Source organism: Girardinichthys multiradiatus, chromosome X, assembly GCF_021462225.1.
Source record: "Girardinichthys multiradiatus isolate DD_20200921_A chromosome X, DD_fGirMul_XY1, whole genome shotgun sequence".
Classification (NCBI taxonomy): Eukaryota; Metazoa; Chordata; class Actinopteri; order Cyprinodontiformes; family Goodeidae; genus Girardinichthys; species Girardinichthys multiradiatus.
Window position 1 is genome coordinate 35,275,169 of NC_061817.1, and position 13,501 is coordinate 35,288,669.

At 39.4% G+C, this 13,501-nt stretch overlaps 1 protein-coding gene across 2 annotated transcripts; it reads right to left on the reverse strand.

The window, feature by feature from the left end:
• Positions 1 to 1,216: 1,216 nt before the first annotated feature.
• Positions 1,217 to 10,377, reverse strand: LOC124862236 (RUN domain-containing protein 1-like). 2 transcript variants are annotated; one of them, XM_047356051.1, is made up of 6 exons: positions 9,899 to 10,377; positions 4,583 to 4,591; positions 4,327 to 4,485; positions 3,109 to 3,307; positions 2,906 to 3,001; positions 1,217 to 2,826 (listed from the first exon to the last, which is right to left on the reverse strand). In XM_047356051.1, the coding sequence occupies exons 1-6, from the start codon at positions 10,277 to 10,279 to the stop codon at positions 1,964 to 1,966; spliced, it is 1,707 nt and encodes a 568-aa protein (XP_047212007.1). In that variant the 5' UTR covers positions 10,280 to 10,377; the 3' UTR covers positions 1,217 to 1,963. The 2 variants fall into 2 exon arrangements, with proteins under 2 accessions (XP_047212007.1, XP_047212008.1); XM_047356052.1 differs by lacking the exon at positions 4,583 to 4,591.
• Between the last annotated feature and the right edge of the window lie 3,124 nt (positions 10,378 to 13,501).

Sequence of the window (13,501 nt, forward strand, 5' to 3'; positions counted from 1 at the left end):
ATCAAAGAGAAAAAAAAGTATTTATGTAAACAAATTTGTTTGATGTGAAATATTTAAAAAACAGAAAAGACTATGGGAGCAAATACTTTTTCACCATATATATATATATATATATATGTGTGTGTATGTGTGTGAATATAGGTGATTCATATTTTTAGTTTTGGGAATGGAATATATATTGTAGTCCTGTTTGACATTTAACTTAATAAAGAACATCTGATCATGCTTAAATATTACTTTATACTTACAGCTAAACAGGACCTCAAAGACAAGTTTTGACAAAATCCTTTAGGATGAAAAGAAAGTTGAGGACGATAGTTCATACAAGTTCATTTGTACGAGGAGCCATTGCATGAATCTATGGGAAGAAGCTGTTGGAGCTAGTTTAAGAAGAAATGTTAAGTCACTGAGCAGAAGTAATAAAATTGTAAGAAAGAACCCTGCAGATGTGATGTTTGCTTTCAGTGTTGATCCATAGAGAAGGTCAGAAGAAGTTCAGGAAGTCATTGTGGTAGAGATGTGTGAGGATGGGGCAGTCAAACAGTGGTGAGGTGTGAGGTAGGATTAACAGATGGCATCATGGTGGGTTTAAGATTATATCAGGGATCAGCCAAAAGCTCCTTGTGTACAAAGGTGATCTACAGGTTGACAGATTGTTTGTTTGCGGATAAAATTGTAAAAGTGGGAAGCAGGTGGAATATGGAACTGCAAAAGATCACAGAGCATGTTCATGAATGTAGCAAAGATGGACATGTGGAGGGTTGGTGTGAAAGAGAAGGATGGTTCAGACAGGGTGAGATGGAGGAAGATAATTGAATGTTGCGCCCCCTAATGGTAGCAGCCAAAAGAAAAAACTTAGCAACTACATTTCATTTACTATACTTGGGTTTATTTTACTGCAGGTTTACATTAAATCTAATAAAACCAAAACAAATTTAATATCTTCCGATATATAATCTTTGATTAATTAAATATAGCATAAATTATTTTAAATTTAAATCCCATGTGATGCTCCAGGACTGAAATGCTAGTTACAGCACAGCTGCAACTTTAAGTGTTTAAAGTGGTTTATCTAATAAACAAGCATCTAAACAAAAAAACAAAAACAGGAAAAAGAAAATGTAGGATAGTGTGTAGTAAATATACCCAAAACACAACTGAAGGTGGAAAAAGTGCTCCACAATGAGAATACAACTGAATGTTTGATACATACACATCACACAAACACAGGATTTAATGTTATAAACAAAATAAACAACAAATATAAACTAACCTCAGTTAAATAGCATCTATGGTTCATACATTCAGGTTTTTACAGATATGATTCGCTGTTAATGGAAGATAAAAGAAAATCTGGAATAAAACGTATTCCCATTTATGAGTTTTACTCATATCTCATACAGCAGCTCAGTCAAGTTGAAAACACTCAAAACTGAAACACAAGAACACATTCAGGAAAAAGCTTCCTGTTTATAGGAACGTCACACAGCACGGACAGTTTTTGTTTGACACGGACAGAGAGCTTTTATTTTGATGCAGTGTGCTCCACAAAGGTTTCCTGCTTGGGTAACAGCATCCAACACAATTTAAGCTATAAACAAGAACTTCCCATGAATGTTTCTGTTCAGTTTTAATTATCCATCACTACTTTCCCTCATAATGTTTGCTGCATAGGTTTAGGGCACTATCAGGTAGAGCAGAGGAAGATGCATGCTGCTGAGCACAGGTCAAAGATCTTACGAGAAGACTTACTAAAGGTGAGGTAATCGCAGTTTCAGCTCTAAGGCATGTTTACAGTACAAGCAGCGCTGTCATCTTAGTGGGATATGCATATTAACACCACATCCATGCACACACTGCTGACATCACACGTAAACAACCTTTAAAGGGTTAAAGAATGCCAACAGATTCATGCTTTTGGTCCTGAACACAAATTGATAAAATGCTTTAATTATGAGGCTCATCAGAAAGCATCTTTTATGTTGTTGAGCTGCCGCACAGCCAGGTCCACCGGCAGGTTGAACCTGAGGTGGCTGATGCGGCCCAGAATGCGTAAGGCTCCCTCGAAGCCCGTCTGGGCCATGTAGCTCCAGGACTGATAATGCGGATGTATCAGACTGACAGATTTACACAGCAGGTTGAGCCACGACACAAGCCGCTGCTCGTTGAGAGCCATGCACACCAGAGCTTTGAACTCAATGTCCGGCCCCCTCTTGTAGCGTCCGTGCTCCTTCAGCACCGTGTGGATGGCCCACAGCAGTGAGTGCTTCGGGGTCACTGTCCCTGGGCCACCACCAACGTTCAAACTGAAGGACTGGGAGAGCTTTCGGGCTGGTGATTCCACAAAGGCTTTCCCGTTTTTGGATTCGTAAAACTTCACAAAGAGTTCCCAGGGGTGCATTGTTTGTGGGGCTGGTCTGTAAGGCAGAATGCAGGAAATGGGGGCCAGTACCAGGCTCATGGTCTGCGAAGGGGAAAACAGGCCATGAGCCAACAAGTCTTTCAGAGCGATTGCCAGCTCCTTCCTCACAGCTGTCGTCAGCTCGTCTCGAGCCCCGAGCGTGGACATGCTGCTGTAGCTGACCACATGTTCCACGGAGGGATGTTGGCGCGAGCCAAGCACTCGCACCTTCTCCACGGCTGCTTCCAGGCACTGCAGCAAAGGCCCGTAGTCCCGACTAGATGAGTCCTGGGGCCACATATTCTGAGGGACATGGCCAGCCGAGCAGCCGAACTGACTGGCAGCAAAGATCTGTAGCACAGCGAGAGCCTTCTGGATGAGCTGCAGGCCCGTGTCCCGCATCCTCTGGGCCTGCACTGGATCCACTGCAGGGTGAGGGGTAGCAGATTTTACACAGGATGTAGCAGTTTAATTGAAGTAGACATCTGCAATAAACTATCTGACCTTTCTTTTTCATTCCTGCAGATCTGGCGTTAGTTCCTTCTGCCTTTGGCTGCTGACTCCGCCCACCATCTGACAACAAAGGGTTCCCTACCTCATCTATAGAAAGACAAGGCAAATTATGATTAAAACAGACAAATCTAGCATGAATGCAATGAAGAATGAAGCCAATCACCATCTCAGCAACACAACGGTGTCCTACATACCCTGGATGAAGTTGATAAACATCTCCAGGTCCCTGATCTGTGTCTTTAGCTGCTCCACCAGCTGCTCTTTGACTCTGGCCGGGTTCACTATCTGAGCGATGGCAGCGTCCACCCGCTGTCTCAGCTCCTCTGGGGACAAGTTACCGATGTCCTCATTCAAATTCACATCCAACTTTTTTATCAACTCATCAATGATGACCTGAGAACAGAAACAGACTGAAGGTAAAACTTCTTCATTGGGATTTTAAGGCTCCCTAAAGGTTGGAAAAACTTCTTTAAAGGGGAAGAAAACTTCCTGAAGAAAACTGTTTTAAAAAATAATCTGCAAACAGACTATACTGAGCTGTTTAGTTTGACTTATTTGCATGATGCAGTTAAATCAAAAAGACCCAAAAATTCAACAGTCAGCTAATAAACTTGTAGGTTATCCTGTCTGTTTTGTCTAAAATTTGGAGAAAGTAATTTCAAAATGGAAAGGTAGAATATGAAATGCCTGGATCTAACAGTAACTGGGACGGCGGGTGACACAGTGGTAGAGTGGGCGGCCCATATACAGAGACCACAGTCCTCAATGCAGATGTCCGGGGGTTTAACTCCAGATCTTAAACCTTCACTGGATATCTTCACTCATTTCCTGTCTGAGTACTGTAAATGAAAGGCACTTTCATCACAAACATTTAGAAGACATTTAACCTTCTTTCACAAAATACTTTAAGCTAGAAAACTGGAAAACTGACTCAGCTCACCACTTCCTGATCCTCAAGTTTTATCTAAAAGGACTGGATGCAGAATCCTGTCAAAAAAACGAGCCCACAAATCAGGGATTTCCAGAGGCTGTTTAACCTGGACTTCCTTAAATACAACACTGAGTTACGCAAACAGGGAAGTGCCAGTGGGTTCTGGGAAGGGCAAACAAAAAGCTCACATTTGTCTAAATATAACTTCAACTCTGCAAAAAATAGCTTCATGGTAGGAGAGCACAGAGGAAAATTTTAATGTTTTAAATGTTAGCATGAAAAAAGAAGCAATTATGTTGAACTTAATACACCTGGTGTTTAAATGTGGAGTTAACTAGTATTCACCGATCCATCCAGCTGGATTATAATAATATTTTAGATAAACAACAGGATTACTGACCAGCTGGTCTCAACCTGTGGATTTTATGCTATGCACTAACATGTAACGGGATTAACGTGAAGCATGTTTGCATTCCCACACCTTCTGTCTCTCCATGACGACAGACTGCGGCAGCGAGTCGTAACTGCCCTCCTGATAGGCGAAGCGTTCCAGATCATCCAGTTGTGTCTTCAGCTGGAAAATGAGATCCTTTTGTTTTTCCCTCTGAGCTTCCAGACGCTCTCTCTTTTCCCTCTCGCTCTGACAGGAGACACACAGAGATTGTAACTGAGACAGACACCTCTCAGAAGCTGTTTTTGGCACAATGTTTACCCAAACATACACGAGTTTTACTCACCAGATCTCCCTGCAAATGAAGCATGTGACAAAAGGAACAAAACAGGCCTTGAGATTAAACACAATGCGCTGAAACCTCCAAATGCTGGTTTTCTTTTGGGTCTGACCTGAAAATTTTGACTTTGACAGATACCCGAGAACTAAAAGGTATAGGATTAAAAATATGCAGCAGGTACTTTAATAACACTAGTAGTTCTGAATGCAAAAGATAATTAATTGATTACCAAAGGATGGTTTTCAGACTTAAATGACCAGAAACACTGGGTGCAATATCAATTTCTTTGGTTTTTCCAAATCAAACATCCAAAGCAGAACAAAACACAACTGGAGAACAGTGCATGCTGCTTCCATGCCTGCCTTTCGACTATTAAAAAAATGGCACCCACGGCCTATAAAAAGCAAAGCAAAATTTAAATAATTAAAACGACAAATGGCTGTTGCAACAATATATATCTCAACAAATTCAAATTACTAAAATTATGAGAAGTAAAATAGCTCCAACACTTGTTAACTTAGATGCACTTTACATTCAGGCAGCCCTGGCTAGTCAATGTAACGATGGCGTAGACATCTTTTGGTTAAAACTGTTCTGTGCTATGAGAAGATCCAGGCTATGGCTTGATTCATCGGCACCATCTGAGCTACCGATTCAATACAAATAAAGTGTCTGCTGCACTGACAAATAAGCCAGGATAGTTTTTTGTCCAAGGTACTTAAAGCCCAGAGTGGTCTAAACTGGAAGTACTTCAAGGTGGATCATATTAAACGTAGCTTTGGGCCAGGAGTCAATAACCTTTACAACACTAAGAGCTATTTTTGCCTTCGGCCCATCTCAAGAAAATTAGTTCAGACCCAAAAAAGCCACATGATTCTTAGAAACCAAATAACGTGTTATCATAATACCTGCCATAGGAATTTTTGAAAGATTTATTTAGATTCAGATAGAGAACAGTCAAAGTCAATGGAAAAAAATCAAGCTTTCAAAACTGCATAATGGGAGTTCCACAGGGTTCCACTTTTGGACCGCTGCTTTTCTGTCTATACATCAATGACTCCCCAGACAGCTATAAGGATATCCGATGTCAGATGTATGCAGATGATGCCATCATATACAGGTCCTTCTCAAAATATTAGCATATTGTTATAAAGTTAATTATTTTCCATAATGTAATTATGAAAATTTAACATTTATATATTTTAGATTCATTGCACACTAACTGAAATATTTCAGGTCTTTTATTGTCTTAATACGGATGATTTTGGCATACAGCTCATGAAAACCCAAAATTCCTATCTCACAAAATTAGCATATTTCATCCGACCAATAAAAGAAAAGTGTTTTTAATACAAAAAACGTCAACCTTCAAATAATCACGTACAGTTATGCACTCAATACTTGGTCGGGAATCCTTTTGCAGAAATGACTGCTTCAATGCGGCGTGGCATGGAGGCAATCAGCCTGTGGCACTGCTGAGGTCTTATGGAGGCCCAGGATGCTTCGATAGCGGCCTTTAGCTCATCCAGAGTGTTGGGTCTTGAGTCTCTCAACGTTCTCTTCACAATATCCCACAGATTCTCTATGGGGTTCAGGTCAGGAGAGTTGGCAGGCCAATTGAGCACAGTGATACCATGGTCAGTAAACCATTTACCAGTGGTTTTGGCACTGTGAGCAGGTGCCAGTTCGTGCTGAAAAATGAAATCTTCATCTCCATAAAGCTTTTCAGCAGATGGAAGCATGAAGTGCTCCAAAATCTCCTGATAGCTAGCTGCATTGATCCTGCCCTTGATAAAACACAGTGGACCAACACCAGCAGCTGACACGGCACCCCAGACCATCACTGACTGTGGGTACTTGACACTGGACTTCTGGCATTTTGGCATTTCCTTCTCCCCAGTCTTCCTCCAGACTCTGGCACCTTGATTTCCGAATGACATGCAGAATTTGCTTTCATCCGAAAAAAGTACTTTGGACCACTGAGCAACAGTCCAGTGCTGCTTCTCTGTAGCCCAGGTCTGGGGAATGCGGCACCTGTAGCCCATTTCCTGCACACGCCTGTGCACGGTGGCTCTGGATGTTTCTACTCCAGACTCAGTCCACTGCTTCCGCAGGTCCCCCAAGGTCTGGAATCGGCTCTTCTCCACAATCTTCCTCAGGGTCCGGTCACCTCTTCTCGTCGTGCAGCGTTTTCTGCCACACTTTTTCCTTCCCACAGACTTCCCACTGAGGTGCCTTGATACAGCACTCTGGGAACAGTCTATTCGTTCAGAAATGTCTTTCTGTGTCTTACCCTCTTGCTTGAGGGTGTCAATAGTGGCCTTCTGGACAGCAGTCAGGTCGGCAGTCTTACCCATGATTGGGGTTTTGAGTGATGAACCAGGCTGGGAGTTTTAAAGGCCTCAGGAATCTTTTGCAGGTGTTTAGAGTTAACTCGTTGATTCAGATGATTAGGTTCATAGCTCGTTTAGAGACCCTTTTAATGATATGCTAATTTTGTGAGATAGGAATTTTGGGTTTTCATGAGCTGTATGCCAAAATCATCCGTATTAAGACAATAAAAGACCTGAAATATTTCAGTTAGTGTGCAATGAATCTAAAATATATGAATGTTAAATTTTCATCATGACATTATGGAAAATAATAAACTTTATCATAATATGCTAATATTTTGAGAAGGACCTGTATGTATGCGCAAAGACTTTACAACAGGCAGAGCTTTTGAACAGAGAGATGGTGGAGTGTCCCAGTGGCTTAAGAATGACTTTTTGACTCTTAACTATAACCAAACAGTTTCAATGTCTTTCTTTAATTAAATGTAAATTCTGTAAATAATTCTCCATTGTGATTGATCAGAGGGAAATCCAAAAAGGGTATCACTGTACGGGTGCTGTTTTGGATTCCCATCTTAACTTTGGGGCTCATATTCAAGAAAGTGTCTAGAACTATCAAGACTAACACCAACTGCTTTCGTCTTATAAGATTGTGTTTATCTGCAAAGGCTTCCCAGATGTATCTGCATGTCATAATTCTGCCTCATCTCTCAGACTGTGTCACTGTTTGGAGCCAAGCATCTCAATCTGCTTTTAAACCTATGATGTTGTTGTACAAACAAGCCCTGAAAGTCTTGGACCAAAAAAACAATGAAGTGGCATCATTGTAAAATGCTGGAGAAATACAATTTCTTAAGTTTTGCTAATTACTTAAGTTTCTCTTTTTTTAAAGTTGCATTTTAAATGTATCAATGGCCTTCTCCCAGAGGTAGTGCACAGACGAGAAGAGCCAGTAGCACAGGAGTTGTAACAAGAGGAGCAGTTAATGGAGATTGTAAACCACAGAAATACAAAACATAATTTGGTCAATCCTCATTCTCATTTATAGGTCCTCGGATTTGGAAAAGTTTATCACCCGCAATAAAAATTTTAAATCCAGATTATCTGCACCGGGAAAAGATCGGGTTTGTTATGCAATGGTAAAATGATTTTCGAGTTTTTAATTCTTAGGTGAAACAAAAACAATTCTGTGAACATTGATGTAAACTAGCCTACCTTGATGCGGCTGGTTAATACATTACCTTTAACATGCATGTCCATGTATCCCCTTCCATTAGTTATAGTTACTCCGAATGTGTGTGGTTGTAGTTGAGTAGTTTTGTTATGCTATAATAAAAAAAATTTAAAAACCCAACCAAGGACTGGGTTTGCAAGTTAGCCTGGGCTAGAAAACCTGTGCATTGTTTTCTCGTGTAACATTGTTGTATGTGCTGTCCTTGATTAAATAAACTTAACTACCACTATTTTTAAATTTTACTTTTGTTTTTAGGTTCTATACATTTTCTTTAATGGGACATTTAAAGTTTATAGAAAATTAGGAGAAAAAGCACAATGTTTGCAACTAATTGACAAAGAAGATTACATCTTTGAAAGAAAATTAATTACTCGATAATTGTCATTCTTTGTGGAAAACGTTAACACTAGCATTTTTCAATTAGCTTTACCTTTTAAAACATTGCTCAGTTCTTAAGAGTTGTAACGGGACGACCGTGACAATTCGTGGCAGGGGCTCGTCCTGTTGTCGGTTCGAGCCCCCGCTATGTCTTTCTCAATTGTTGTGTCGTTGGGCAAGACACTTCACCTTGCCTGCTGTTGGTGGTACAGGCCATTTACCATAAAGATCCACAGTGGAGGGTCTGACCGGGTTGCAGACCCCTGGTTTAGGCACTCTGTTTTACAAACTGCAGCAGCACAAAGATCCACAGCTGAGCAGCTGAAGAGACAAGATCTACACACACTATTAGGTCAGACACCTTGTTGATCTGTTACATTTTTCCCTGAGTAAATGTTTACGGACACATTTTGACCGAAGTTTGATTGATTAACACACCTGTAGTTCTGATCAAATCAACTTTGCTTCATCTCATTAAATCACATTTAATTGTAAAAATACCGTTAATATGTAAATTAATCAAATTTAAGCGAGACCTACCCATAAAGAATCGATGCAATTAATAAGTACAACTCATTTGTAACTTGCATACAACTTTTAGCATCTCCATTATTACATTTTAAGTAAAAAGTGTAACAGAAACATATTTTTTTCTTTGATGTGGCACACATGACTGAATTAAACCTATATTGATAAAGTTTTGAATAATCAGACTTTTTGAAAATTTTGAAATAATAAAGATTTCATGTTATATTATTTTGTCATGCCTTGGGTGGCACTTCATACAAAAATGTCATATTTTAAAGTTTTATGTACATTTCATTATGATGTATGCAAAAACCATGATAACATATCATAACAGAAATAAACTAAACTGAAATATTTCTTTGGAGGATGAGTTGATCATAGTAGTGGCAGCTCGGTTAAAGTCTGGTTTGTAATAAAAATATACCCATCTTTTCACCAATGGAAATAGAAGTTTTTCATTTTACTGATGTAGTAACCGATTATTTAAAGTATTTCAGTGTGTTTGTTTGGCGGTGTTGTGGTTATAATATGCACATTTCTACCGAAGGTTATAAGCATGAAGTGTGATTTAGATACTCAAATATTTAATGTTTTGCTTCCCGTTTATCCTCTTTTCGTTCAAAACTTAATTTACGGAAAGAAAACTAAACGTCTTCTTCTTTCGGCCGAGCTCTGATTATATTATGTTAAATGTTTCCATTATTATTTAATATGGTGTACCATTGCGTGGTTAACTTTCTTCTGATAAACTCAACCACGACCCGATACAACATTCTTATGTTACTGAACAAATAAATGCATTTTATGGCCCTTTTTGAACACTTGAGGCACATTAACTGGAAGTCTCACCGAGTTCTCCAGATGTTTGGCATCCTGAGCTCTGCAACCCACGACGTGCGGGCAGCCCCTGAAAGCGAACTCCTCCAGCTCGGCCAACATCCTCTCCTTCTCTTCGCTCTGAGCGTGAACTATCTGCTTCAATCGGAACTGAACCTGAGCGAAGTGCGATGTGAGGGCTAAAAGAGACGAATTCAACGAATCCTGCTCCTCTTCCAGCTTCATCAGCCGGGAGGCCATCTCCTCCTCGGTGGCCGACGACGAGCTTCTCTGCCTCGGCTGACTACTGCTCTCCTCCTCGGGGTTGGCCACGGCGCCCACCGGTGCCCATCGCTCCCCGGCGCCGGCGAAAAAAGCCTCGCTATCCGAAGCTGACAGCTCCTCAGTGGACATTCTGGACGGTGCAGGTCACTCTAGGGTTTCCCTCGCAGACGTCAGTTTGCTAACGTATTTTTAGCAGTTATTATTATTATTTTTAAATGCGCAAAACTAAGAGGTATCATCGCCTGAGAAACAGGTCCACCGCCATCTTGGGAAAGATGATTCATACGTAAACAGAGAAGAACGTGACGTTGACATAACGGAAGTGGAGTAGCTTTACCTTCGAAATAAAAGCATTTCATTAAAGATATGACGTGTGCGCATGCGTCGGTTGGCGGACGGAGGAAAACGCAAACATTGGCGGTTGGAATAAAACTGGTTTTGTGACTGGACCGCAGTGACGTCCCAGGTAGAGGACGATGGAGATTTAAAAAGGTCACCCCGTGCTGCCTACCACAAGGAGGGGAAGTGAGGTCCGGAGAAAAGCAGCGGAAATCGAGCAAGTCTCAGCCGTCAATAGTGTCATGCAGACACTAGAAAGCGTGGAAGGCAAAAGATGAAAAAGGAAAATGTTCAGGAGATTTCAACCAAGGCAAACAGCAACAGACACTGGATTTACTGTTGGGAAGATTATACTGTTCATTGCATAGGCTACTTGATAAATTGTACGGATTGTGCTTCACGCACAAACAAAGAGGAAAAGAAAAATTGTGAAAGGAGCAAAGAGCTTTTTGGCCTAAAGGAAGTATCCTGGGTGCATTTAAATAACAGACTGGCGGCAGAAGGGAAGGCAGGGGGACAGGGAGAGAGGATAAACTGATCATCTTACAGTGGAATGCCTGAAGTTTAATTGCAAATGGACAAGAGTTTAAATTATTTATAAAATAATTCAGAGAAGATTCAGATATTATATGCATTCAGGAAACTTGGCTTAAATCAAACCTTGATTTTGTCATAAAGGACATGAGAGCATCAGGAGAGACAGAGAGAGAGGCTCTTGAGTAGGGTGTATAACATTCATAAAACAGGGAATTCAATATAATTTTAGGTAAAGAAAGAGAGTTAGAATATAATATCAATGAAATCAGGACAAAAAATTGAAGCTTCCAAGTATCAATTTTTACAATGAATGATGGGAGTGGTACCAGAATCAGTTTTAGGGATAATACTGAGAGAATAATCAATTTCACTTTAGTTTCAGGTTCGCTAGCAGGTGGTTGTTCATGGAAAGTAATTAAGGAAACCACCATAGAAGGTGATCCTATATTGACTGAAAGCTAAATGTAGAGAGGTATAATATAACAGGTGTGCAGAAATGGTGTTTTAGCTACAGGTTGGGAAACCTTTCGGTGTATTAGTAACGGAAAAATGCAAAAACTGGATATAACTGATAAAAGTGATGATTTAAATTTTTTTGTATGAAATGCTATACTGGAAGCAGCTAGTCGAGCTATGAAGAAGAAATTAGGAAAAGGGGAAAGAAGATTGTATCCTGGTGTACAAAATAATGTTGTAAAGCAATTAGGAACCTGAATAAAGCTATTAAGTTATTAAAAAGAAATCATATCTCTGATAATCTGATTGCACATAAGAAATTACAAGCTAATGTAAGAAGACCCGTTAAAAATGCAAAGAGAGATTATGGGACAGTTTTTTATAATTCAGTGGGGAGGAAGTCAGAAATTTCTAAGGTATGGTCAATGATTAGAAGGATGAATGGTATTAAAATTGATAATAGATATAAAATGCTAAATGATGGAGAAGTAATAGTTGTGAAGAATGGAGGAAACGATGGCAAAAAAGTTTGTTAAAATGTATAGTTTGGATAATATTAGTGAAGACGGAAAAAAAGGAAGAGAATGACAATGTTGGAGATCAGGGAGATTTTGCAGCTAGTGGAATACACCAACAATTCTTTGAATATGCTGCTTACAACGGCAGAGTTGAATCAGTCACTTAAGAAATCCAGATTATCTGCACCAGGAAAAGATCAGGTTTGTTATGAAATGATAAGCAATCAAAGTGAATAATCTAAAATCATTGTATAATAATTATATAACAGAGTCTGGGAGGATAGGGAATTACCACTAAGCTGAAAGGAGGCAGTGATTAAACCAATATGAAAACCAGGGAAAGATGAGACAAAACCAGGAAACTACAGGCCCATAGCATTAACATCCAACATCTGTAAAATAATGGAGAGAATGATAAACAAAAGGTTAACACACTATATGGAAAATAAAAGAGTTGTAGAAACATAGAGTGGTTTTAGGAGTGGGAGAAGTACAATGGATCAAATATTATGTTTAGAGCATGAAAATAGAAAGGCACATGTGACTAAAGAGTGTAGTGGCAGTATTGTTTAGTATAGAGAAAGCGTATGATATGATGTGGAGAGAAGCTAAGAGAAGTTACTAATTAAAGTTAGAAGAATGGGTATAAATGGTCCATGTACAAGAGAAATACAGGAAGAAATGCTTTCAATACAGTTAGATATTCAGTGGATTGAAGAGGTAAGACCATTAAGATCACTAATTTCATTCTAGTTCATCTTTGGCCAGTTCTCAGCACAGCCAGTCAGATAGTAGACCAGATATTAATTGAGATACAACAAACACTTTATAGAATCAATATGATGGGGCTTACAGTTGACTTCGTATGGGTACCATCCCACCATGGGGTAATGGGGAATGAAAGGGCTGATAGGATAACAAAGGAAAGCAGCAAATGTTGATTAATTGATATTGTTGTTACGTTCAGTAGAACAGAAATAAAGGGCATAATAACACAAAAATTAAAACAGAGGTGGCAAAAGCAATGGGAAGAAAAACGGAGAGGACGGCGTTTTACAAAATCCTAAGGAAAATGTGAGATATAAAACCAGACCTTATTAAGTTATTTCAGAAAGACTCTGAGGCAATGTGTATCATCGAACAAAAACTGAAGAAAGAATGGCAGATAGGTGAGATGGGGAAAGAAACGGATGATGGTTTTATAAGATCAAAAAGGCAGTAGGAGAAATAAGAACCAGAGGAAGGTCAGAAAGGAGGAAAGAAAAATAAGATTAGGATTTGGACATAGAGGACTTAATTGCACAAGCAGTTGCAATGAGCAATTGTATGAGCAGGAAAGAATATTTATGAGGAGAACTTGGAATGATTAAAGAAGTGTTTAGTATAATAGACACATTGACACATTGCAAACAAAATGAGGAAGCAAACATATACAAACATATACATATTACATATACAAATTATAAGTTTAAAAAAAAAAAAAATTATTATGTAGAATTTG

What these genes read in the sequence shown, in the direction of transcription:
- LOC124862236 (XM_047356051.1), bottom strand. Translation starts at nt 10,279, where the DNA reads ATGTCCACTGAGGAGCTGTCAGCTTCGGATAGCGAGGCTTTTTTCGCC. An exon ending in GTTTATCAACTTCATCCAGG is followed by an intron (nt 3,002 to 3,108) that starts GTATGTAGGACA and finishes GTCTTTCTATAG; the next exon opens with ATGAGGTAGGGAACCCTTTG. An exon ending in TGCAGGAATGAAAAAGAAAG is followed by an intron (nt 2,827 to 2,905) that starts GTCAGATAGTTT and finishes CTCACCCTGCAG; the next exon opens with TGGATCCAGTGCAGGCCCAG.